Source organism: Vidua macroura, chromosome 5 (genome assembly GCF_024509145.1).
Source record: "Vidua macroura isolate BioBank_ID:100142 chromosome 5, ASM2450914v1, whole genome shotgun sequence".
NCBI classification, from domain to species: domain Eukaryota; kingdom Metazoa; phylum Chordata; class Aves; order Passeriformes; family Viduidae; genus Vidua; species Vidua macroura.
Window position 1 is genome coordinate 45,254,180 of NC_071575.1, and position 24,481 is coordinate 45,278,660.

At 39.0% G+C, this 24,481-nt stretch overlaps 1 protein-coding gene across 4 annotated transcripts in view; it reads right to left on the reverse strand.

The window, feature by feature from the left end:
• Window positions 1–1,807: 1,807 nt before the first annotated feature.
• PDZRN4 (PDZ domain containing ring finger 4) overlaps window positions 1,808–24,481 on the reverse strand; it is a 234,952-nt gene continuing 212,278 nt past the window's right edge. For 2 of the 4 annotated variants that reach the window (XM_053977712.1, XM_053977715.1), the window contains 5 exons: window positions 19,209–19,307; window positions 16,993–17,055; window positions 13,394–13,495; window positions 9,881–9,997; window positions 1,808–3,936 (listed from right to left, as the gene is read on the reverse strand). In XM_053977712.1, coding sequence (XP_053833687.1) covers window positions 2,410–3,936; window positions 9,881–9,997; window positions 13,394–13,495; window positions 16,993–17,055; window positions 19,209–19,307 — 1,908 coding nt within the window. In that variant the 3' untranslated portion in view covers window positions 1,808–2,409. The remainder of the gene's footprint in view (window positions 3,937–9,880; window positions 9,998–13,393; window positions 13,496–16,992; window positions 17,056–19,208; window positions 19,308–24,481) is intronic. The other 2 variants (XM_053977713.1, XM_053977714.1) reach the window with 2 other exon arrangements.

Here is a 24,481-nt window from a genome sequence, read left to right on the forward strand (position 1 = left end):
AGCTAGAAATCACATCATGTGTGCTACCAACAGTATCTCTGTATCACCTCTTGGTTTTCTCTTTTGTCTTACTAGATTTTGACAGATCTCCCTAGATTTGGAAATATTTCCACTTACAGCCTATTAGTACACTATAAATATTGTTTAATCTTTATTTGTTTCTCTAATTATTATCTATTGCTTAGATCCTCCACCCCTCCACTTGGACTTCCCACCCCACCACCCTCCAGTTAGGACTTTTCTCTAATTAGACATGGATTTTCCTACTTTTATTTCTCAGTGATGAAATAATGATATTACATTTTCTGAAGACTCATATTGTTCTCTGAATATGCATGTCACACTAGCTTGATGGGACCTCTGAGTCATGATTTAACAGTGGGAGAAAATCAGTAAGTACTGTGTCTAAGGGAAAGACATAAGAGCAGCCATTGTCTTGAGCTGATAGCAGCTGAACTCAGATTAGGAAAGAGACCTGTGTTTAAGTGTGATTACTGGAATGAAATAAGGGAAACAGCCAAACTTCTAGGCTGTGATGTCTCCAGAAGAATGTGTACCTTCCTGGATGACTTAGGTTGGTCAAAGACAATTCCTAGGCTCACCTGGAGAGACAATCTGGTATCAGCCCCTTGAAGGCAATACTATATGACCCTATGATCCTTTCTGATCAGGGATTCCACACTTTTATTAATTTAAAAGAAAACAGTGGAGGTGTTTGTAATTGGGTCTGAACAGCTGTATGTTTAGTGAGGATTTAGTGTGATGTCTCCCTGAGTTTTGAAGAGAGAATTTTCTGATTATCAGACTGTGAACTGTCAGTGGCATAATTTTCCTAAGCACTTGGAGAGCAGTGCTCTTATGGTATTTATATGTCTGGAGATGCAAAGAACACTGCCAATATTAAATAATGCCAAAAGTGTTTAAAAAACAAATTAATGATTCCCAGAATTTGGTAGTTTGGAAATACCATTATGTGCCCTTCTGCAACATTTCTTTTAAAGCCTGATGCCAAGTGATTTCAGAACCTAGTCCTGCTATGGAAAGCACTACAGTCAGTTACGAACGTCTGTGAGTCAAGCACAGGGACAATAAAAATGGTGCTATTAGGCCATTTCTTTAACCCCACAGACTGCCCAAGACTAGTCATTTCAGCTTGCACTAACTCGCTGGGCTGCCAGCAGCAGCAGCAGGAGCTCACAAGATGCCCCAGTGGCAGCAGAGGTGATTCTGCTGCATGGAGAGTCAGGGAATCCCACCAAGCACCCAGACAGCAAGTTATCAATTCTCCTGAGCTCCAGCCAGCTCCCACTGAGGCTCTTTTAAATGACTTGGATGCTCCTCAACAATAATTTTACACACTTAACTCAATTAGTTGCTTTTCATTCTCTGTTTTTCCTTAACTCCAGTCCTATGAAAATGTCACTGCTGGTTTTTCTTGCATGAGATTTGGCTCAAAGTTAGGCATGTGCTGTGTTCATGTTTTGTATGTGTAGAAGAAATAGCAAGCTCAGCCAGGGAGAGGACTCATGGCAGTTACCTATCATCTTACAACAAAGAAATACATCAATGAATCATTTAATTAACTAATAATAGCAGGTAAGGAAAAGCTAGAAAGACCCATTCATTCTATGTGTTCTGCAAAATTAAAAGCTAATTCATAAGAAATATCCTATGGAATTGTGTCCTTTGTTCTTGAAATCTCTATATGCTGTAAATATCATGCACAGTGAAATGGCTTACACTTAAATTCTCAATCTAAATAAAACAATGCTTGACTTTTTTTTTTTTTCTTAAAGATAAGCAATAATTTATTTCTCTTTCATCTTCACAATTATCACATACTGTGCAGCTACAAGACGAATGCCACTACATAACACAGGAGAATTGCTCACCTACACTTTACTTGGACAAATACAATTACAATTTACAGATTAAATGTACTGTAAAATATGCAGTTGGAAAAATGTCATTCTTATCTATATGATGGGATGTGGAATATGTTTTATGAACAGATTCAATGTAGGATGTAAAATTTTAAAACTTGTTAAGCCAAAGATACAGTATAAAGCATTTTGGTTTGGTATTGTATTGTTACTAAAGTAGAAAAAGCAAAATTAGAAATAAATCCAGATCTTAAGTTACAGGATATGTGTAAGGTTAAGAAATTTTTTGCTTCACTTTTCTATTTTTTTTTTTTACAAATGAATAATATGAATATATTGCAGGATAAAGAAAGACTGCCAGATAAAGAAGGTATTGTTATATGAAAAACAAATTTAAAATACCAGGTAATATTGCTTACAAAAAGATCAAACTATAAACAGTCACAAAATATATAAAAATGCCACATTGAACGAGGCAATTGTACTCTACCTAAACTGGTAGTATACTCTCTGTTAGAAGTTGTGTTCATACAGTAGTAACTGATAAAAAGGCATTGTGCACTCTTGTGCCATCTGGGGATTTAGCACCGTGTGTCATCAGTTCTTGTATTGTCATCCAGTTGTCCAAGATTTTCTTGTTTCTCTTTTTCATCATCTTTTTGTGACTCAGTTCAATAATGTTGATTTCTTTTTTGCCCTCACTGCCACTCTGTGGACTTTCCTTAAGACACTCCAGCCTGCTCCTCATCATGAACTCCCGCCGCCTCCTCTGCTCCTTAGCACGCACCAAATGCTGCTTCCGCTCTTCTTTGCTCCAATAGCGACCCATCTTCATCTCACTCATCGTATCATCATCTGTCGTCATCCCACTGCGCTCCTCTTTAATTTTTAAGGCACGTTCCTTCAGGATTCTGTCTCGAACTGGTCTCTTTGTGATGTACCTCGTTCCATCACTCCTTATTTTCACTTTCCATTCCATCTTGGGCTCCGCACACTTCTGCGAGTCTTTGCACATGCTCACCAGGCTGAGCTGGCTCTGGGCATACTCCACAGCAGACTTTTGCTGGATCAGTTGCATGTAGCTTTGATAATGCTTTGCATGAGCAGGGATGTTCCCGTACCTGTAAGAAGAACTGTGATATGGAGACAAATAGGGAATGTGCTCACTGCTTTGCCTTTCCTGGTCTGTGAATTTGCTGCTTTCTGATGCCAGCACTGCATTCTCAGCAGCACTGTTTTGCTCAGTAGGTTTGGTTTTGGCTGAGGCTGTCTCCCTGTTGCTTTGTCCTGAGGATGACTGATTAGCAACAATTGTGGTCCTCAGGTTTTTCCTGTTGGTTATGCTGATCATCCTGTGGAGAGAGTTATCAGGGGATCGCTCCACAGTCAGTGGAGTGCTCCTGCAGCTTTCAGCAGTGTTGTAGGCACTGGAACTGTCCTTGTCAGACTTCTCAGGGTGCTCCAAGATGTCATCCAGTTTGCCTCTTTGTATGTCTGTGCTGGTGTTATAATTCCTGAAACTTTCATCATGTAAAGCCCAAATGTCTCCATACTGATCTCTCACCTTTTGAAGCCTGTGAGCTTGCATAATATTCTGGCATTCAAGTTCAATGTTCCTCAGTTCCTCATTGAGTAGCTGCAGCTCATGCTCCACTCCATCTTGCTCTCTTCTGTTGCATTCTATCATGCTGCTTGAGTAATAAAGATCATACTCCCCATGGTTTCGAATCTTGCACTTCAATTCCAAGAGCTGCCGAAACCTTTCACATTCCTCCTCTGGGTTTCCTATGAAATCAGATTCAATGTATTCCCCAGACACCAAGCTTTCACTGCACTGGAGCTCAACACTGCCTAACGTGTCCTGGCTGTGGCCCAGATCCCGTTTGCTCTGCAGGGTAGCACTGTTCTGCTCCTCGGTTGCATTTTCTTGCTCTGAGCTCTCATCATTTCGGAGACTTTCATCTGTAGGCCCCACCCCACTGTCCTTCTCATGATTGTTGGACGATGAGGTTGCAGTGTCTGTAGTGCCATCTTCCTCTTCATGTTTCTTTGGCTAAAAAAAATGAGTAAACCAAAAGGATTATCAAATGCAGATCATATTATAGGAGAATTCTTTTCCAGTTCTGTTTTGCTTAAACAGCTGTGATCTGATTTAATCTCAATTAAAACAGATCACTAAACAGCAGTCCTACTGCTCATAGCTTTTAAACATTTCTGAGAGTCATGCTGTGGTTTCCATACTAAGCAATGTAAGTGAATTACAGTACTAGTGACAAAGCTTCTAAAGTCCGGAAAGAAATATTTCCCTCTCTATCTAAGCCATCTCTTTGCAATGCTTAAAGATAATGATCACCAGATGGTGAGCTGGTTTTGATTCTGGATTATGGCCAGAAACTGGTGGAGCTGAAATCTTCTCAAACTTGAGAGAAAGCTTCAGAACTGGTATCACTTCAAACAGAGCAAGCAGCCAATGAAGCAATGACTAGTACAACTTAACAGGGTGCAAAAAGACTACTGTTTCTTTTTTTAAACAGTGAAATTTTGTTTACTCCATTACACCCTCCATGGCCTTCTCCTACACTTCTTGTGTTCTGTAGCCTTTTTCTGAAAAAGTGTTCATTTTGGATTCTAGGATTTTGCTCAGAAAGACCTCAGTCCATTTCATCCCTAGAAACTCTTTTTGAAAACTAATTTGTTTCCATTTTTAGGGTTTATGTTCCTTAAAAATAAAAACAGTCTTTCATTATTAAGTGCAGAACAACACTGAATGCTTTGCCATGGGTATAATGTTTTGATTGCTGATTAGCACTCCACTCATTGTACCTCACTTATTTATACTCTCAACCTATTTATATTCCATAGAATGAGAGTGAGATATTCCATAGTGAGATAACACCTCTCCAAAGAGACAGACACTTTATTTTTCAAACCAGATAAACAAAGAATCATGCAGAGTGCAATTTATATGACCAAGTACCTAACTACACACAGTACCAACCAAACATCATGTCTGTTTTAGGAAGTATAATTGCATAATTCTGTGTAATGACTGTAATAAACAGTAGAGAAAAAAGGTATAGTGCACTCAGTGAAAGGAAACAAAGAGGCCACTGTCATAATTCCCTTTTAATCTACTTTGATAAACAGTAAAACAGGATGAAAATGTGTCTCCTATGTCACCCCTTCTCCTCTCTTCATGTGCTTATGATCACATGCCCTCCATCTGGTTTCATTTCTTCAACTGTTACCAAAAAATGGCTTAGTGTCAGAAAAACAAAAATAACCTCTACCCCCAATTCAGTGTAAGAGTGGAATAAAGCAAATATTGAAAGAAACACACCACCAGGAGAATTCCGTGTCTGTGGCAAACCAGTTAAAAATTTCTGAAAAGATGCCTTAGGAAATTTAGGTTTAATTTAGTATCATTCTAGTACACCTCCTCCAGGTGAGTGCTGCTACATATGCTATTCTGTTCCCTTCTCTCACCTGCTTTGGAGCTGCTGCAGCTTGTCTTGACCTCCTCTGCCCCCTAACCTTTCAGCAGAGAAGTGACTCCAACCTGGGCAGCTTACATTTCACCCCCGCCACTGCAATGTGCAATCCATATTTCTCACTGCTCTGGAAAATATTTAACTACCGACGGGAGGGAGAAGAGCTCCTCCAGACAACAGGAGGGCAGCACTGCAAAGCAATCAGGAATCTGGGTGCCTATTCCAAAGGCAGGCTCCATTCACATGACCAAACAAGGATGGTCAGGATCTGCTATTCGGGAGTGATATAACACAATTTGCATCCATATGACCAAAACTCCAAAGAGGGTGGTTTATGTTTTAGCACAGCTACACAGCTTACAGGAGCAGAGCTTCATAATACTTCCTCTGATGTCTTCTGCACAGTACTACAGCACCCAAAGCATATATTTGAGCACTTCTGAAAAAAAAACCACCTAATGAAGCTATTTGTATAGGTGTTGGGAAGAAACTTTACAGTTGAGGTCCATGGAATCAGCACTTTCAGAACTGGTAGCTCTTGTTTTCCACACCACTTTTATCAATAATTTAAGTTTCGCTTCTTCAACTTCAACTTGATTTATACTGACTGAATGTAATACTCTGGCATCTACTTAAGTTACACGCTCTGGATTTAGCATGCACACACAAAAGATGTAAACAAAGCAAAGCCTTTTAAGTCAAGTAGAAACCAGATGAATGGGATTGATCTGATGAAATATAAGTGTATATAGTATAGGCATCTGAATGTCAGATAGTGACTTTGGGTTCCCTCAGAAAAAACAAGTGCCTATACAATCAGATTCTTCTCAAACTAAAGCAGACATCCATATCACATTATTTTTTTCCCCAGTATGTGGATACTTACAGCTAACTCAATTAAGAAAATTGAAAAAAATACTGATATTTATTGCACTGCATGTTTTTGAGATATGTTTTATTTAAAAAATCCATTGTCACTCAAGTAAGTTAGCCCCTGGCATTTTTGTCCTGGGTATTTCATGCTTGCCAGAGCTCCTAAACGTGTGCAGACTGAGCAGTCTTTTACAGCATGAGATAATTTTTATTTTATTTTGAAAGATAACAAGCCTAATTCCACATTATGTCTCTTTTGAAAAACAAGAGAGAATCCACAATTTTCAGTGTGTTGCTTTTTTTGGTGTTATTTATTATCTATTTCAAACAAAGTGTTTGCTTTCAAACATACATTGTCAATCTCTTCTACAATTACTTCTGTTTGAAATACCAAAGGGCTCCTTAGGCCTCATCTTTGCAGTGAAAACTCAGATAATGAGAAGGTAAACCCAGTGGTGCATACAATCAAACAATAAATGAACCTCAAAAGATTCTGCATTTTAGCTCCAGCAAGAATCCCTGCCTATAAAATGGCTAATCTTGCAGGAATTCAGGCACTGTTCTATTCTTTTACAATTTATAATGTATATTGGGACTCAGACTGCTACTAAAGTCTGAATGCAGTATGATTCAGCCGAAGGCTCTAACAAGCACAGCTGGGCTCTCTGGTCAGTCATTGACAGTGAGAGGGAGACATGTCACAGGGAGAGGAATCTCCGGTGGCAGGCTAACCATGAGGTACTCAAACCATGAGGGAAATTTGGAATTTATTTCAGTGGTTCACTAAAAAGGAAAAAGCTCTTCTGCCAACAATGCTGGTCTTTTAAAACAGGCTTCTTAAAAAAAAAGGATTTCTCCCCAGATATTTTCTCTCTATTTCAGCTTTGAATGAACTAGAATAATTCCTTTTGTCCAATTCTTTCTTCTTCTTCTTAATAGGTTCTGATAATTACACGATACCAATAAGAATTTCTGCATGGTAAATGTATGGCAGTCTTCTGAAAATTATCTCTGCTGCACAATGAACCATGATGTTGTAAAGGGAAAGGAACACAATGAGTTATAAAAAATGGAGAATTACATCTTTCCTTGAGGCTTTTTGGACTATTCCATACAGACAAGATACAATTCTTGACTGAATTCTACAGAGTAGGTCAAAAACATACAGAAAAGGCATGACTATCTACTTGACTCTTCTATTACAAACCGTACCAAATTTTTTTTGTGACAGCTCACATTAAATATTAAAATGGCATTCTGTAAAACAGACTTGTATTTGGAAGGATATTCTGATAGAAAGTGTATTCATTCCTGCAGCTTTCAAGATTCATGATGACATGATGAATTATGATTATGAAGCCAGAGCACTAAGTTTTTGTCCACAAAAATCAAGGCTGGTCTCCATGGCCAACTGCGGAGCTTAAAGATACTCAGACTGGCCAATGGCAGCTGCAATGAGAGTGGTTTCATAGCTCCAATGGATGGTGTGATTCCCCCCAGGAAACTGCTAGATTTCCCAGCCTAACAAGGAGTAAAGAACCAGTTTTCTGACTTGACGAGTCACTACATAGAGTCTAGAGAGACAGCAGCTGTCACAAATTACTGACGTCCCATTACACACCAAGCTGCATTCGGTTGATTCGATTACTCATCAGAAGGGCAAAGAAATGTCTGGCTGTCCTAGAATTACTTAAAGCAATGCAATGTCAGGTACTGACAGATCACAAGTTACCATCATTTTTTTTCAGTATACTGTTCTTTACAGTAATATAAAATCTCAATATGGAAAAAAAATATGCTTGGCAAAAGATTCCAAAAGGGAATAAACAAATTCAATGGGTTCTGTGAAAGCACATCACAGAATATCACTGCTTACTCATTAACACTATCCACAACCCAAATTCAGTGAAAAAGCCAAAGCTTGACAAGAACTTTGCAGTGGAAGGTCACAATGGTAAAGTGATTTCAGAGGTCCCAACATGTAGTGTGAGTGCCTAGTGAGTTGATAGATAGGCTTGTTCAAGAATTCCTAGCAGAACTGGAGGTTTGTGTAAAAATGTCACCATGCAAATGAAATTGTTTTGCAAAGAGCAAGTGGTTTTTCTGACAGGAAATATTTGGTATCTAAGATAAAATTTTGGATAGAACAATAATCAAGATGCCATATATCAGCTGAAAGTAGCTAGCAGTGCAGCAGCTAGCACATTTAACCTGGGAAACTGAGGCTTGGCTCACTGCCTTGAAAGAAGAGTCACAACTAAAAGGCTGGTAAAAATCCCGTTGCAAGGCTCCCTTTCCCCCAGCCCTGGAGTTATTCCACTTTGTGTAAATACCTAAATGCTTATAAGAAAAAATATTTGTAATCTGAGTTGTCATTTTTCAGAGAATTGACTTAATTATTCTGTCAGTGTCTCTGTCCCAATGAATATTTCATTGATATACAGGGAAGAGCTTTACTATAAACTATCACCTACTCACTGACCCAGTGTCAAGGCTGAAGGGGAGGTCAGGAAGAAATAGACTAAATGCACATTCAGGCCCCCCAATGTGGACCAATCATTGAGGCATTTGAAGTCAAAGAAGCCCCCTGGTTTCCAGAAAAGAGAAGGCTCTCATAGTCTTTCTCCCTCTCTTCACTTCAAAGAAAAATGCCATGGGCTCTCTTTCTGAGCAATTCAGAATGGGGAAAAAATTGTAAGTCACAAAGTTCTTTGGGTGGAAAACCAGTTTCTTCCCAGCTGCATAAATCCAGAAGCCAGGAGAAGTTGAATTTTATTTCTTTGGTTCCACACAAGTGTGCATACTGGCAGATCATCTGATCCAGGAGCGGGTACTTACACCTTTCACAACAAGGGACATCTGATGTACATACTTGATGAAACTGTAGGGTATGTTTGCCACAGTCACACAGCCTACAGAACATATGGGCAGGTAAAAGTCAGGATAGCAGCAAGCTGAGACTATGCTAACAATAGCTTATTTGTCTCTATTAACAAAACAAATGCTGAGCTGTGTGCTGTCAGTGTAAGAGAAATACACTCACATTAACAAAACACCTGTTGTTTATTTAAACACGTCTTCCATCTTGTTTTGCAAGCTCTGGTGCAAGGCTAGCTCATACATTGCATGCATACCGCAAGAAGGGCACCTAGCTCAGCTAAGAGCTCTAGGTGCTTCACTGATATTCACAGATTCACAGAAAATTCTGAGTTGGAAAGCATCCCAAAAGGATCATCAAGTCCAGCTCTAAAGTTAAATCCCCCATATGGGGATTGAACCTATGACCTTGTTGTTATTAACACCAGTTTAACAAAAACTGACATGAAGTTTTACATCATAAATCCCAAACACTTCAGAAGTAATGAAGGAAAGCAATATTATTCTGACAGTTCAGAGAAAAGAAGAATTCTGCACTTATCACACCATATTAAATTGTTTGTTAACTTGATGTACTGGGCCTAAGCATGTGTTGTTCTCTTTTTCCTTACATACTGTGTGCCAGAGATCACAGCATTTGTAGAGAGAACTCTATCAAAGCCTTTGACTCCATTTTAGAGCACACTGTTTCATTCTCTATTAATAAAAAAATATACCTAGAAATATTTCAAATTATGTGTTTAGTAGTGGTCGTACCTGCTCCACTTCATTGGCTGTGTACTGCATCGCTTCATTATGCTGCTCTTCCAACATTTCCAAGTTTATCTCCTCTAAGAATTCATTCCTTTCATCATCCAGCCACCCTTCCTCCAGCTGCAAAGAATACATTAGTATGTTATTTTATGTTAGTAAGGACACATGCTAAAATAGAGTAAACCCAAATGGCAATGCTTGACTAGTTCTTTTTATTCTAATGATTCTCTTCAGAAAGCCAGGCAGTAGGAGTTCAAGTTCATGTCTCAAAAAAAAAAAAAAAAAAAAAAAAAAAAGAAAAGAAAAAGGATAAAAAGATGGGATTCATGTCTTTTATCCTTTCGTAAAACAGTATGACTGATTTTCTCTCATAATGAAGGAGACTGCACAGCACAGACATTATTTCCTTTCAAAAGGTATGAAAGGCACAGCGCGTAATCCTGAAGCTGTCATGTTCATTACTACTGAGAGACCCTGCACGGCAAGAATGGCAGTGTTGCTAATAGGGCCAGGAGGCAACTGGGCTCTTGTCTCTAACAACCTCCATTCCAGCCCTGCTGCCACCACCTCAATGGAAACCTTATGCTGCATTTCTGTCACTATCTTCCCGTTGATCTTCCAGGTAAACAAATAAACAGAACAGGGTGATAGAAAGATGAGGTGACTTGAAGGGAGGCAATTTTAGTTCTCCCGGTGTGTCTGGAAGCAAGGTTTATCTGTTTGCTTGGTTTTTTCTCCCCAAGTGTAAAATAGTACATTAACATTTGGTGAACAGAGTGTTGCAAAAGGACAGGAGAGGATGCTATGTTTTCTGTCAAGTACGTATCTCTTCTTGAACCCATTTCACACCCTTCACATCTTTTGAAACTGATAAAGCAGGCACCCTGGCCTAAAACGCTGTTCTTTCCATTTTGTTCATTATGCTCCTGCAATCCCTTACCAGATAGCACACTGCATCAAAAAGAAAAACATTGGTCAGTGGCACTCTTGGCTATAATGACAGGATTGTAGCAGAAGGAAACACTTAATTGTTTTGTCATTGATGAAGGAACCACAGGATGATGGTGACAAAAATATGCTGAAAGGAAAAGCCTCAGCATAAGACAATTACAAGAATACCAAGTATTCTTGTAATTCCCAGGACAGCAAGAGAGATGTAGCACTGGCCAACACCTAGAGCAGAATTACCACTGCCTCAAAGCCAGGATATGTCTGGTCACAGATGTCAGTCAGAAAAGTTACACTAAACCAGTAGTAGTAGTAGTAGTAGTAGTAGTAGTAGTAGTAGTAGTAGTAGTTCAAAGCTACACAAGGAGTGACTGATGCTGTGTAGTACTTCTAATGAAATACTGGCAGAACATCACAGTTTCCTTAACAAACTCTGTCAACAAATTCTTTCCTCTTATAAACAAGCTTTTCATCATTTCCCCAGGTAAAGCCAGCCACCTATGGTTTGGGATTAGGAGGAGACTTTTTTCCTTGAGGACATATAATTTTTATGTGTGTCCTCAATGGGACTTTCAAACAGTTATGTGAAACATGTGGTAGTTTTGTTTACTTGCTTTGTTTACTTTTTCCCCCCAAGGAAAGCATGAGCATATCCTTCTGCTGTAAAGGACATAGTCTAATTCACCTCACGTGAGAAAATTTCAGAGATTAACAAATTTGGAGGATGAAAGATGAATCTCACTTGGGCAAATCTGCTGATTTGATTGTGGCAGACCCAGTATATAACTAATGAGAATGCTTATGTTATGTTACAGCTTTGAGAAGAAAACTATGCGCCTTAGCATACACGTGCACTACATACGCTGTGTACATATTCACATGTGAGAAAGCGTGTGTGTGCGGTGGTCCTCTGGTGCTCTGTTTCAAAACTTCATTATTCACTGCACAAGTATGTGGTCAGAGGTGTTTTCTTCCCTTTTACTGAGGGAATGTGCTTAGAAGTCACCCTTCAAGGCTGCAGTACTGCCATTACCATTTTCTATCTAGAAATGAAAGCCTGCTTAATCCTGATGTTTTTTACCAAGTCAAAACAACTCAACCAGCAGAAATCAGTTGACAGCCTGATCTCTGACCTACTCTGGCTTTTTCGTCAGTTTTGTATGAGTATGTTCTTAAAACACATAAACTAAACAAAAAAATCCAGCACCAAAGGCCCAAACCTAAGCCAAACCACACATTTTTTGTAAGGCGTATTCATGTGGGAAGCTACATTGGTACACATAAGTAACTCCTTATCTCATACTAATCTTATCATATTGACTCCTTATTTCATGTTGCCCCATCTAAACAAATACAGAGACTGAACTTTCTTGGGGCATATATTTTTTATAAGTGGGTGAGTTTCTGTTCCCTAGAGAAAAACAGAATACTAATGAAAAACAGTTGGAATATTATTGAAAAATCTCTTTCAAAATTTCAGCAACTGAGGACTACAATTTTGCAGTATAAAGTGAGGCACACCTATTTTTGCTGTACTTTGTCACTGGTTTTATAAGAATTGTTTAGCTTCATGAAAAACATTAAGGATATGAACACTGACATTGTGACTTTTATAACTACAGTATTTAAGCAGAGATTCAAGTGGCACTGAATGACACTTAATTTAATTTATACAGAATATGCAGCTAGTGAGACTGAAAATATCAGAATAATAGCATGAGAGACAAATGGCATCTTAACCAACTCTGAATTGTTGCAGATAGAACAATGACAGTATAATGTCCTTTTGCTTTGCAAAGGCCTACAAATAGAATATAAAGGGATGTAAAAACAGCAGTCTTCTACCACTCTACGTCTTCTTTATCTGATAATCAACCTAACATCTGTCCCCTGCAATGATATTAAAAATTCTTGGCACAGCAAGATTCTTGGTACTGGCACAATTTTATTTTTAAAATCATAAAAATGTTTCTAAAAGCTTTTTTAAATGCACCTCTCAAAATGCAGGCACGTTTTTGTGACCAGGGTGTTGTTAAAACAATTACATTTCCATTTGCTGAATGAGACTGTAGAGAAAGTCCCATAATTTATACATACATTAATAGTTTACATGCCTGGTTATTACCACATAGCATAAAACAATCCCTCAGAAATGACAAGTTACCACTTTGTGTAAGTTCATATAAATTATAAGCTTCATATAAAAGATAAAACTGATAAACGTTAAGTATGGGAAATTTATCCCTTGAACAAAGCAGAATCCTCTAATGAGTAATGCATAGTTTTCAAGTTCTACTTCATATTTTACTAATATCATATTGATGCTGCCAGCTTTATTTATATATCTGCTCACTCTGTTGGAAAAAAACTTGTTTAGTTTGGGCAAAACATGCCCTAGTAATATCATATTCTTTGTTGTATAAAGAAAAAGCAAAGCTCCGCAATTAACTGTTTGCTCCTTTTGTCAGTAACTTTGGCATTCCTATTTCTTGGCAGTTCATTGCTTACAGTGACAGTGAACGCATGATATAACCCAGGTTCTGACTCAGTGCATCTGTTTAGTCTAACCTGCATCTCTGGCCTCACGACCAGCAACACAATTTTCCTGCATTCTTCGCTGGAGAGCAATGCCACTGCCTCTTCCCTATTCTGGACATCTTGGCCATTTATCTAGGAAACAAATGAAAGTGGCACATTAGTTTCTATTTCCACAAAGCAACACACAATAAAGGGCAGATATCAGCTCATTTGTGCTGAATGCATGGACAATGAAAATTGCGCAACGGCCTCATCTTCAGCCCCTCAGTGGTAAGTGCCTTCACTCAATTATGCGCTTACTGTAAGAGCTGTATTGATTGTTGAAGGATGGTGGACATCAGAGGAAGCAGTTATGTTCATAAATGTCCAACCTGCGCCCTGGTAACATACATCTAGCAACACAATTAACCAGCCCCTGACAGGTGACGTTCATCTTTCTCCGTTCAGAGTAATGGAAGTGTCACTCTGAGATAATAGTGCTGGTGGAAGAAGACTGGTAATGCTACAGCTGAAATCAGTCACACTGAATGCTGGTAGAGAGCCAATTAGAGAGCTACAGTATTATCTCTCACCAGGCAATACTTTTGGGCCACTGCTTGTTGCTGCTCCATTTAATCATTTCATATTTGTGCGGACAGCTTAGTAGCCAGTACCACACAAAACATATGTATCCCCCTTACAAGGGGATAATCAAAATAAAAGTGGTTCTTCAATGAAACTCGTCTTTTCTTGCTACCTTTCTCCTATTCTGTAACCCAAATAAAACAATGACATCCATGACTATATGGTAACAAATACAATTTTCATTGTCCAAAAACCATTTATGAAGGAATCAAATAGAAATCATATTTCCCATAAGAATTCAGTTTTGTTCAATTCACAGAACAAGAAGTGGATTATTCTCATTGTGGCAACAAAACCTCCAAAATTCAGTCTGTTTCAAAAAGAGTGAAAACAAAACTGGATGGTAGAAATACCTGAATATTTTTGGTGGAAAAAAATCTTCTAATGGTTCCATTTCAAAGTAGCAGTTATAATTTAATTTCCATTTCAAGTCCATTTCATCTTGTAGTTGAAAATCAAAGAGAAAGTTACATTTTTGTACCTATGTTTGGCCTGAAAGCCATGATTCAAAAACATAGCTTTAATTCAGATTAAAGAAAATCCCCGATCACCTAACTGGCAGTGAGTGAAATGTCTGAGACTCTTCAATGTTTACATGGTGGGATAGCTGTGGTCTTGGGAGCTCAGGTAACACAGAGCTGCCCTAAGCTGAAAAGCAGAGATGCAGCCACAGAGAGGCTCAGGAGTAGATTTGCAGCCTGTACAAAATATCCCCAGACATGGTGGCTGCTCTAGCAACTCCTATCAGCTGAGTAACTGCTTGCCATGGACCCTGGAGGAGGCAGCTGGGCTGTCCCCACACTACCTGAAGGTGGTCACCCCATCCCAGCTGCACTATCATGGGGAAAGAGTAGACTTCAGCCTGCCCCATGGACTGTGCTTAGCCTGCAGGTTAAAAACAGCAGAAGTTTAGGCAACTACCACAAAGACTGCCCTCTTAAAACTTTCCCTTGACATTGTAACATTTCATTTAAAGTACTCAGGCAGTTTTCAGATGCTTAGACTGAAAGCTGGTGGTTTCTGAGAATGATAAGGGGGCAGTTACGGCCTCAAAAACCAGATGAAACCTCCTGTCATTTTGTGAGGAATACTCATGACAGCATTCCCCCCATAGCCTTAACCAATGCCGCCTGCCACCCACAGAAAATGCCCAAGGATCTGTATCTCTCCCAGCCTCAGTGTAATCCACCCATAATGGCACCGTCACCTTCTATTTCTCTGAGCTATCTCATCAATAAGAGGAGATAGAGGGTCAATGTGTTTTCAGATATGAAAGTAAACCCCACATAACTCTCCGGGTATTAACTTTAATGATAAAATTCATAGCAATATATCAGCACTGACATTAAAGTAATGCTCCAGTCCACAAGAGGATGGCAGAATTATCTATGTTTTCTCTCACCCCTGGAGTCTTTACTCAAAATTGAAATGAATTGAATTTCATTATGTACTGGAGAACATTTGCCTGAAATGCTGTTGGCTGTCCACCCAGAAATTTTACAAAACAAGGAAAGGAGTGGAAAATGGATCTACTCTCTCTTTCCTTATTTTGACACACATAGAGTAGGAATGGAAAGTTGTTTCTACTTGGCTGAATAAAAAAGGGGTATTTTTCTGATTTTTGGAAGTTAAAAATGCTACTATTTCTTCAGTAGGTATGTCACATAAAAACATGGAAGGCAGGGCCCTAACTTTTCCACTCCTACATGCAGCCCATGGAATGGTCCTGTCACCCCAAGTCCTGCTGAGGATGTCACTGCCCTCACATGGCATCTGTGCTTTCTGGTGGAGAACATCATCCTGGGAATGTTTTCACAATCCCAGCCACACAGAGAAAAAACCAGCAGGCCTCAAGTGAGCCCTGACATTAAAATCTAATTTATCATTTCTTCTCTAGAAAATGGACCGCTTTGGTAAGCCAGCTAATAGGCACTGTTGTTTTGCTAGACTCCCAAAGCTGATTTAAGCTGTACCAGGATAAGAAATACAGGTTTCAGCAAAGATATTTCCTGCAGAAATGAAAAGATTGGAAGGAAGGAAGAGACTGATCCTGTGAAAACCTGAAAGCTCATCTGCTTAAATTAATGAAGGGCAATTATGGAACATGTTACAGAAAACCAACCTCTCATCACCAGGAGTTTCTTCTGGGGCTTCAGTGAAAAAAGGCAAAAATACAAGGCAAATCAACTTGGAACTGGATTTAAAATGCTACAATACAGCAAAAAAATTCCAGTCAAGTGATTTTTGGTAGCTGTTTCATGATTTCGCACAGTGGTGAAAATGCGCTACCCATTGCTGATTGGAAATGGAAACCCCCTTCCATTTTCACCGTTTCCCTCACTGTACAGGAACACTGCCCTGTGCAGCAGCCAGCCACCCGCACCCACCTATGCTGTAACACACAAACCTATCTTTGGGGTAGCTCTTTAAGCGAGTGGATCAACAGAAACAAAGGGAGAAGAAAAAGTCAAGGTGGTGGATTAGAAAAGAATTCAGAAAAGCAATGTATTATTGGGGGAGGAAAGAAAATATTAACAAAAACCTAATGAACCCCCTCCTTAAGTACATTTAAGATCATCCTTCTCTGAACAACATTTTTGTGTGAAAACTCTTACTATCTATGCTTACCATAAAAGAGTTTTACCCAAATTTATGCAATTGGTTAATGATCAGCATGTCTCTGACACTTATATTTACGTCTGCAGGATCCTGTTTAGAATTTGACACTGAGATGAACATAGTGGAAATGAGATTTTCTAATAAATATGGAGAAAAAAAAAAAACATGGGATGTAAGTGCATGAGCCAGAACGAGTTTGTCAGTCTCATTTTTCAGTATACACACTCTAGCTCCCAGCTATTGTGTTAAAAAACAGACAGACATGGATTTTCTCATCGATCACAGTAACAAAGAGAACTATCTTCCCTCATTAACAGTCCATGGAGAAGATGGCACTGCATGTTTGTCTGAAGAAAGAGTTTAAGGAAAAATCTCTTGTCACATACTTGCAAAATGCGGTCTCCTTCACGGATCCGTCCATCTCTGGCAGCAATGCTGTTTGGATCAACCTGCATAGGATAACAACCAGTAAATGAACATGAAAAGACTTCTATGGGAAATTCTAACAGCTGCACAATTGCAAGAGTTGAAAAAGTACAATTTTTAAACAGTACAGAGGCAATATGAAGTTTCCTTTAGAGTCACAGAAACGAAGCAGTTCTTTAAATGATCGTATATGAGCTTGTTTCAGATAAAAGCCTCAAGACAGAAAGGGTTGGGAGCATATGATTTTCAAACTAATACTTTCCTTTGCCACTGTCAGACATTAACCTTCAGCTGTCAGAGCATTAAAAGTTAATGAGACACCCTTTTCTCTGGAAGTTCACCATGGACTAAGAAGCTTCTGCAGCAGTTGATACCTCTATACAAATGGGCCTGTCTTTGGGCACGATTCTTTTTCTTCCATGGAAACATTTACTATTAAATTGTTATCTTAATAATCAATCTGTTCACAAGGAAACATAAAAAAAAAAAAAACAACCCAAAGGATCCATATTATATAGAACACTTACAGGTCCTGTAAATCATGCCTAGTCTGAACCAGTTAATTTTAAGTTAATTTAATCTAAACATATATTTAGGGCTCCAGTGATAGTTTATCAAAGACACTACAGCTCATCTCTGAGCAATGACCTACTGTTTATTGCAGGGCAATTCAATCTATCACCTTTCCCTTGATGGTTATCTTAAAACATTTATTTTGCCTCATCATGACAAAAGTTCTTTTTTCAAGCCAAAAATTTGAGTTGAGCATTTAGTTCATGGGATACATCTTCTACATCTCTACATCCTCTACATGTTAGATATTAATTTCTTCTTGTGCATTGTCATAGGAAAAAAACAATGAATCTGAAGTCCTTAATCAAGGACAAAAGATAATATCAATACATTCATTTTCAAAAGTCTGAGAAAATTTTATCATGTAGCATAAACAGAACATTTCAGATATAATCCTGGAATGTACTAAGAGATTCCTGAACTTCCTTTGCCCTCACAAGGTCAAACAGACTTTAACAGCACAGCTTATACAACTGGTGGAAGATATATTCTTAGGTAATTTATATTAATTCCTCATTCTTTTTCCAAGACTGTGCTTTTCAGCTTATTTAACACTGCTACCAGCCTCTTTATGTGCAATCTTTCATTCATCCTATTCATCGATACACAGGAGAATTCTGTCTTTTCTGATCCTCTCCATCCATGAGCTTGATTAAGAATTTAGAATCACAGAATCTCTCAAGTTGGAATGAACCTATAAGGACCCCATTAAGACCAACAACCTACTCCTCACAGGACTACCTAAAACAAAACCATATGACTAAAAGCTTTGTCTAGCTGCTCCTTTAATTCTGACAGGCTTGATGCTGTGACCACACCCCTGGACAGCCTTTAGTGAAGAAACTTTCTCTAATGTTGAAATTTGTTTCAACATGTCAAAAAAATGACCAATTGGGATGACAATTCATGAAGAATAATCAGCAGTGACCTTGGACTCAGAAGAGTTCTGTTTTACTGAGAAAAACAAACCTCTTTGAATGACTCAAGACTCAAAGGGAGATGGTGTTCTTGGAAGTGTTGTGGACTGACCTTGTGAAATGCTAACAATCTGTGCTGGGTCCCATGTTTTCTGAGTGGAGCCAATGAAAACTGAGGATTCATTCCACCTCAGTATTTAGAATTCTATATTTTGGTTTTCTAACATATTAATTTCTAAAGCCACTCTCTCCACCCATCTCTGGTATGTCTATGTGTACCACAACTGTAACAAACACAAAGGTAATAAAATAATGATTGACCACTCTTAGGATTACTGAGGCTGTGGCAGAGGGAGAATGCAAGCAGGGTTGTGGAGAAGGCACTTTTCTTCTCAAAATCTCTGCCTGGTCTCCATCATAAGGGCACATTTCTTTCAAAATTCAGACTGCTTTACTAACTAATGTCGCAGTTAAAAGCATTTATACTAAAGATGCCCACTAGTAATTATTACTGTGCTTGGGCAACATGATTTGAAGTGATAATCTAAATGAATTGAGAGTGACATGGGCTGGTTGATGGCCAACACTTCTGTACTCCTGTCTAAGAGCACTTGCATGTTCATTCCCAGGCATGTGTAGCCCTCCATGAACATCTCCCATGCTCCTCCCCAATGTCATGTCCTTACCTCACTGACATAGATTCCCGTGTCTTCTTCATCATCAGTTCTGTAACAGACAGTCAGCCCCAGCTTCTCCTGGCTGCCAATGCGGCACAGCTCCACCTCCTACAAAAAAAATTTACAGGCTTTTGTGGTGGCTCTTGCCAAGGGTGGAAAGAACTGCACAGCACAAGGGAGCACCAAGCTGCTGAGATATTCATGCTGTATGACCTACTCATCCTGCTCAGTCTTGAGACACAATGTTATGGGTGGATCTTTAAGGGAGAAATTATTCTGTGAATTAAGAAGGAAATCCCAGTACAATGCAGGTTCAAGCTATACAAGAACTGTTTGGTAAGACATGCCAAACTTTGAGAAATATAGTTGTACATTGATTTTGGAGGTCTTTGACTTTTGGGTAATAGAAGCTGACTTACAGTACATTACATAGTCCTTCTAGTCACATCACACCAGCGGATTTATAGCATCTAAGACACCATCAATCAATCCATTGCACAACTGCCACTCCCTTCTGACAGCAATCCAAGCCATAAAGCAGAAGTACAGGCTTCCATTAATGGCATAATTTCTTCCCTGGCCAGTGTAGTGGTGCTTCATTGCAGAAGCTGTTAAATAATAGAAAGATGCTTCAAGAAATCTCCTGCGGAGCTAAACAGCCGTAGCATCTTCCTCAATTGTGAGATGATGCAGAAAACATATTTTTAGTGCCAGATGTCTCAGCAGTGGCATCTCATGAAAAGTGCAAGTTTTTGGGCAGATGGTAGAGTGATAACTGCTACATACACCAATCTGAGTTAAGCATCTTTAGGGTTTCATAGGGGAACCATTCACAAAAATGCAAAGTTGCACTTGGTTTGAACATTGTGGAACAAATAATTGTAATAAAGCAGAATGATCCCAATAACACAGAGTATTAGCTTGGTTTCAAGTAGGAAACTTTAGTTGGTATTTGTATGTAAAGGGAGTCTTCAGGTCACATTTGGACCCTGACAGCTTCTGCTTCTGTGGCTATGCAATAAAAGGAGAGAGATTAACCTTTGCTTCAGTTCTCAGATATAGAGTTCTCTGTGATACAAAGCCTGTTCCCCCCCATTCCCAGAGATGTCATACAGCCTAATCCACAAACAGGCATTGGGTGCACAGCAGTGAGGTCTCACTACTGAGTCAAGCAAGTTGTGGGGCCCAGTTGTCAAAAAAGCACAACTTAGAGAAAAACCTGTACTTCATACACCTGGGTTAGCCAACGAGCCTTGTGACTTCAGTTTTCAGCTGAACATCTTTCACAAAGTGCACTACTATGGCTTGCTCCCCTGCTTCCTCACAAGAATTCAAACCTACACAGGTTCACTACCTGCACAAACCCTAGAAGCTTCTCTCTGGACTTTGGGCATTCAGTGTCTTCACAAAAACAAAGAAAATGTAGAAAAAACTCATGAAACCTGTATGGTATATGGCAGGAGTTTTACATATAGATATGGCAAGAGTTTTACATAGAGTGGTAAAGAGTGGAACTATTCACCAGTACATGTTATACACTGGGTTTGAAAGAAGAAACACAGAAGCATGTTTTATTAGGGAAGGGAATTACAGTGACCTGATTTTGGCATTGGGAGCAAAAGGATGTGTACTGGAGGGAGGCCTATTCAAAACCCATAGTAATTGATGCCTCCAGAGGGAAAGACCACTTGACTAGAACTGTAATATTAGGGAGAAATTACAGTAACAAAACGGCTTCAATTACAGCAACAAGGTACACTTTTAAAGAATAAAGAAGTTTGTGGTCCCTTGGAGACCTATAAGGAAACCTAAATACACCATAAAGGACCAAAACTGGGATCTTTAAATCAAGGCAAACAGGGAGCTGTGCACAAGCTGAAATCATTAACTTTCATTGTCCTGCTGGCACAGCCTCTTGTATCCCCAAGCTGAGGGTGGACAGGGGCCCCAAGGACTGCTCTGAACACAATTTCTTCAGATGTGAATGACCTTAAAATTCTCGTGGATGATTTGACTCAAAATACTACTGCAAAATTGTACCAACATTTCAGGCTGCAAACAAACTGAATTCTCTTAGTGTGCTGGCTCAATGATAAAAAAAATTAACCATTTAGGGCATGAGAGAGCAAAGAAAATGAGGATGAGCTGAAAGGCTTCATCCTGTGTGTAGAAGAGATTTACCAAAACCACCTCAGGGAACCAACTGACGACAAGTATCAGTGACTAACGTCCTCTGGCTGGGCTGCAATAGCCCTGGCTGCACATAGTACTTGAGCTACCGTAGCTTTGCCCAGTAATAGATCTGACAGCTGAGGTTAGTACTTGGTAGTCTTGGACTATCTCTTTCCTAAATGACTATATGGGGTGTAGTCTGATGGCTGCACATGGCTGTGGCTGCTTAGAAGCTGTAGATACCTACAACTGAGATCCTGGCACTTAGTATTAAAGTCTCCAACAACCATTCCATGTTTTTCAGTCTAGATGCAAGTACATACTCAAGTAATATCTCATTCAGCATGAGGGAGAAGGTGGGTAAGGTCTGCTGCTTTGCACTGGAAGTCATTCCAGATAACTGCCTTTTGCCCATGGCACATCTGCACTACTAACCTCATGGCATCTCTTTTTTTTACAGGAAACACAATACATCCTGGTCACAAGCAAACAAAACAGAGTTGAAAAGTATTTTTGGGAAATTTAAAAACACTTAGCATTAGATAGCAAATCATCCCTCAGAGCAAAAGCCCACAAATCTGATCTCTAAGTCTGTGTAAAAGCACATATGAAACAACTTCAGTGGCAGAGCAGCAAGTGAAGCACTACAGAACCTGGACTATCACAGTCAAATACATTTGACATAGTATTTTGCAACAGATGCTTTATAATGTTGTGAAGTTTTTTTCCTCACAACTGGTCTTTAGAAGAAGAAACAGTAGGTTTGGCAGCAGTAATGAATTTGTAAGGACCCGATTTCCTTCTCTAAAATCTTTTTCGATATATATACACGCATGTGCGTGCACACACACACAGAGACAAAGCTTTCTCTTTGGCTTTTGTCTGTGTGCATGTAGGGACTGAACTGCCAGTCTTCAAAACTCAGCATTTTCAACATCTATGAGAAATAATATTTGGACATTCATGCACAGTGCTGACAGGCAGATGGTGGGAGGAGAGGGACTGAAGCTCAGGAAGAGCTCAGGAGATGATAGCCTTCTCCTCTTTTGGGCATACTGGGGACAGCACCTCTCAACATGAAGAGAGTACATTTCTGCCAAGTGACAGAAATCAATGCCAAATGCCTAAATCTTTGACTTGCTGGTTTTTTTTCTCTGTGTGGCCAGAACAAAAATTCAGTGCATTTTCACAGTAAAGACAATACTTTAAAGTGTTTTGCCATAAATTATTTGGTTAAAAGACAGACATGGAAATTCGAATAAGGACTATCCCTTCTTGAAAGACTGGGATGCAAATTTACAAAGTAGCCAATTTCTGTAGACATAGAAAAGACTGAAAAGAGATGCGGATCATGTAGGATTGAAATTTTCCTACTGTCTCAAATTCATCGTACCTTACAAAAAACAAAACAAAACAAAACAAAACAAAACAAAACAAAACAAAAAAAACCCAAACAAACAAACAAACAAAAAAAAACCCCAAAAAATATTTAGGACTATCTTGCCTCGTAAGACAGATTTTTATCAGAGTTCCAGAAGTTTCCTGCTTTTAAGTCCCTATTCCCTGTTTGATTGTAACTGCTTTGCTATAGTCACCTCACAACTTTTTGTGACTTGTTTTCCTTATCTACTAGAGTAGCAGCACATTAAAGAATAAATGATTGCAGAGCATTTGAAAAGCACTGTAAGAATACTATAAATACTCTACATCCTTCCAAAAAATCCCCATCTGCCTTTTACAGCAATTGTTGAACCCACTTAAAAGACTGAGACAGACTATCAAAACTGTCACAGCTACTGAGCTTTGTTCACCCACACAGTATCGCAGAGTAATGGGTGCAATGAACTCTGCTACTAGAAGAGGCAGCATGAAATCCAAACACAATAGTATTTTTCCTAAATGGACATTGTGTGATCAGTTAACGTTAAACTCCTCAATTACAATGAGAATATTATCTTGCCATTGAGACATAGTAAAAAAAAAAAAAAAATTATTAGTGCTATTCCCCAGTGTAAATGAACTATGTTATTCATAGTTCAAAGTTTATATTTTTGCAACATGGTAAGACAGAAGATCCTAAATATTTTCAGTTCGTGATACAGTCAACTATTTAATTTCTATGCATTAACTAGAATCTACTCACTCTATTTAGCTCCATTATCTCTAGAGGAAAAGATCACTATAGTCTAGCCTGTAAAACCAAAACACTCTGCTTTCTTCCCTCTCCAGTTCAAACAACACTCCTAAATAGAGGGGAAGAAAAAAAGACAGGAATGAGAAAGGAAGCTTTGCTGTTTACAAGTATGAAAACAACAGGTTTTAAATTAAGAGCCAACACAACAGGACACACATAGGTTTTAGAAAAGAAAATCACCACAGCATACTGGAGAAGGATCCCTACTCCATCAGCAGAAAGAAAAAATGCTGCCAATCTGAAAAACTCCTTGTATGGTGAAACAAGCAATGCAGTTCGGAGATGCTTTATCTTAATCCTAAAATGTTTGAAATATGGCTGATAAGATCTATCTACAAAGCCCACAGTAGCGTAATTGTGTTTTAAGGCAAAAGAATTCCAAGAGATGCACTCTATGGACATGTCTGTGGTTCAGCAATTTTTCTGTACCAGTGAAGGATTACTAGTACGTTTTGGACCAAACCCAGACTATAATTCTTACTAGTTGATATTCTTGCAATATCAAGGGGAAAAAAAAAAATCCCAGAAAATAAAATGTTATCTTCGTAGCCAGCCAGAACAACGCACTTACCACTAATAAGTGAGTTACTGCCCACGGCTAAGTAAGTGGTCGTGTGCAGATTCTGAAACAACCCCATGAGATAAACCACCTTTATGTTTTATCCCTTTACAGTCCATCACCAGGCAGAGCTCCAAACCTTTACACAATTTACCTCATGGTGAGATCACCTAAGAATTTGGAAATATTAAAATTCACAAAGGTTTATCTTACAGGTTTTTTGATTATGTCTTTGTCTACCTGTAAAGCAGTGTCTTGTGTCAGGCAAGTTATTCTGTGCCACAGCCCTTTCAGCAGAAATCAAGGCTTATTGAATGGAACAAGAAGCCCAATATCTGATGATCCAAAGTGGAGAAG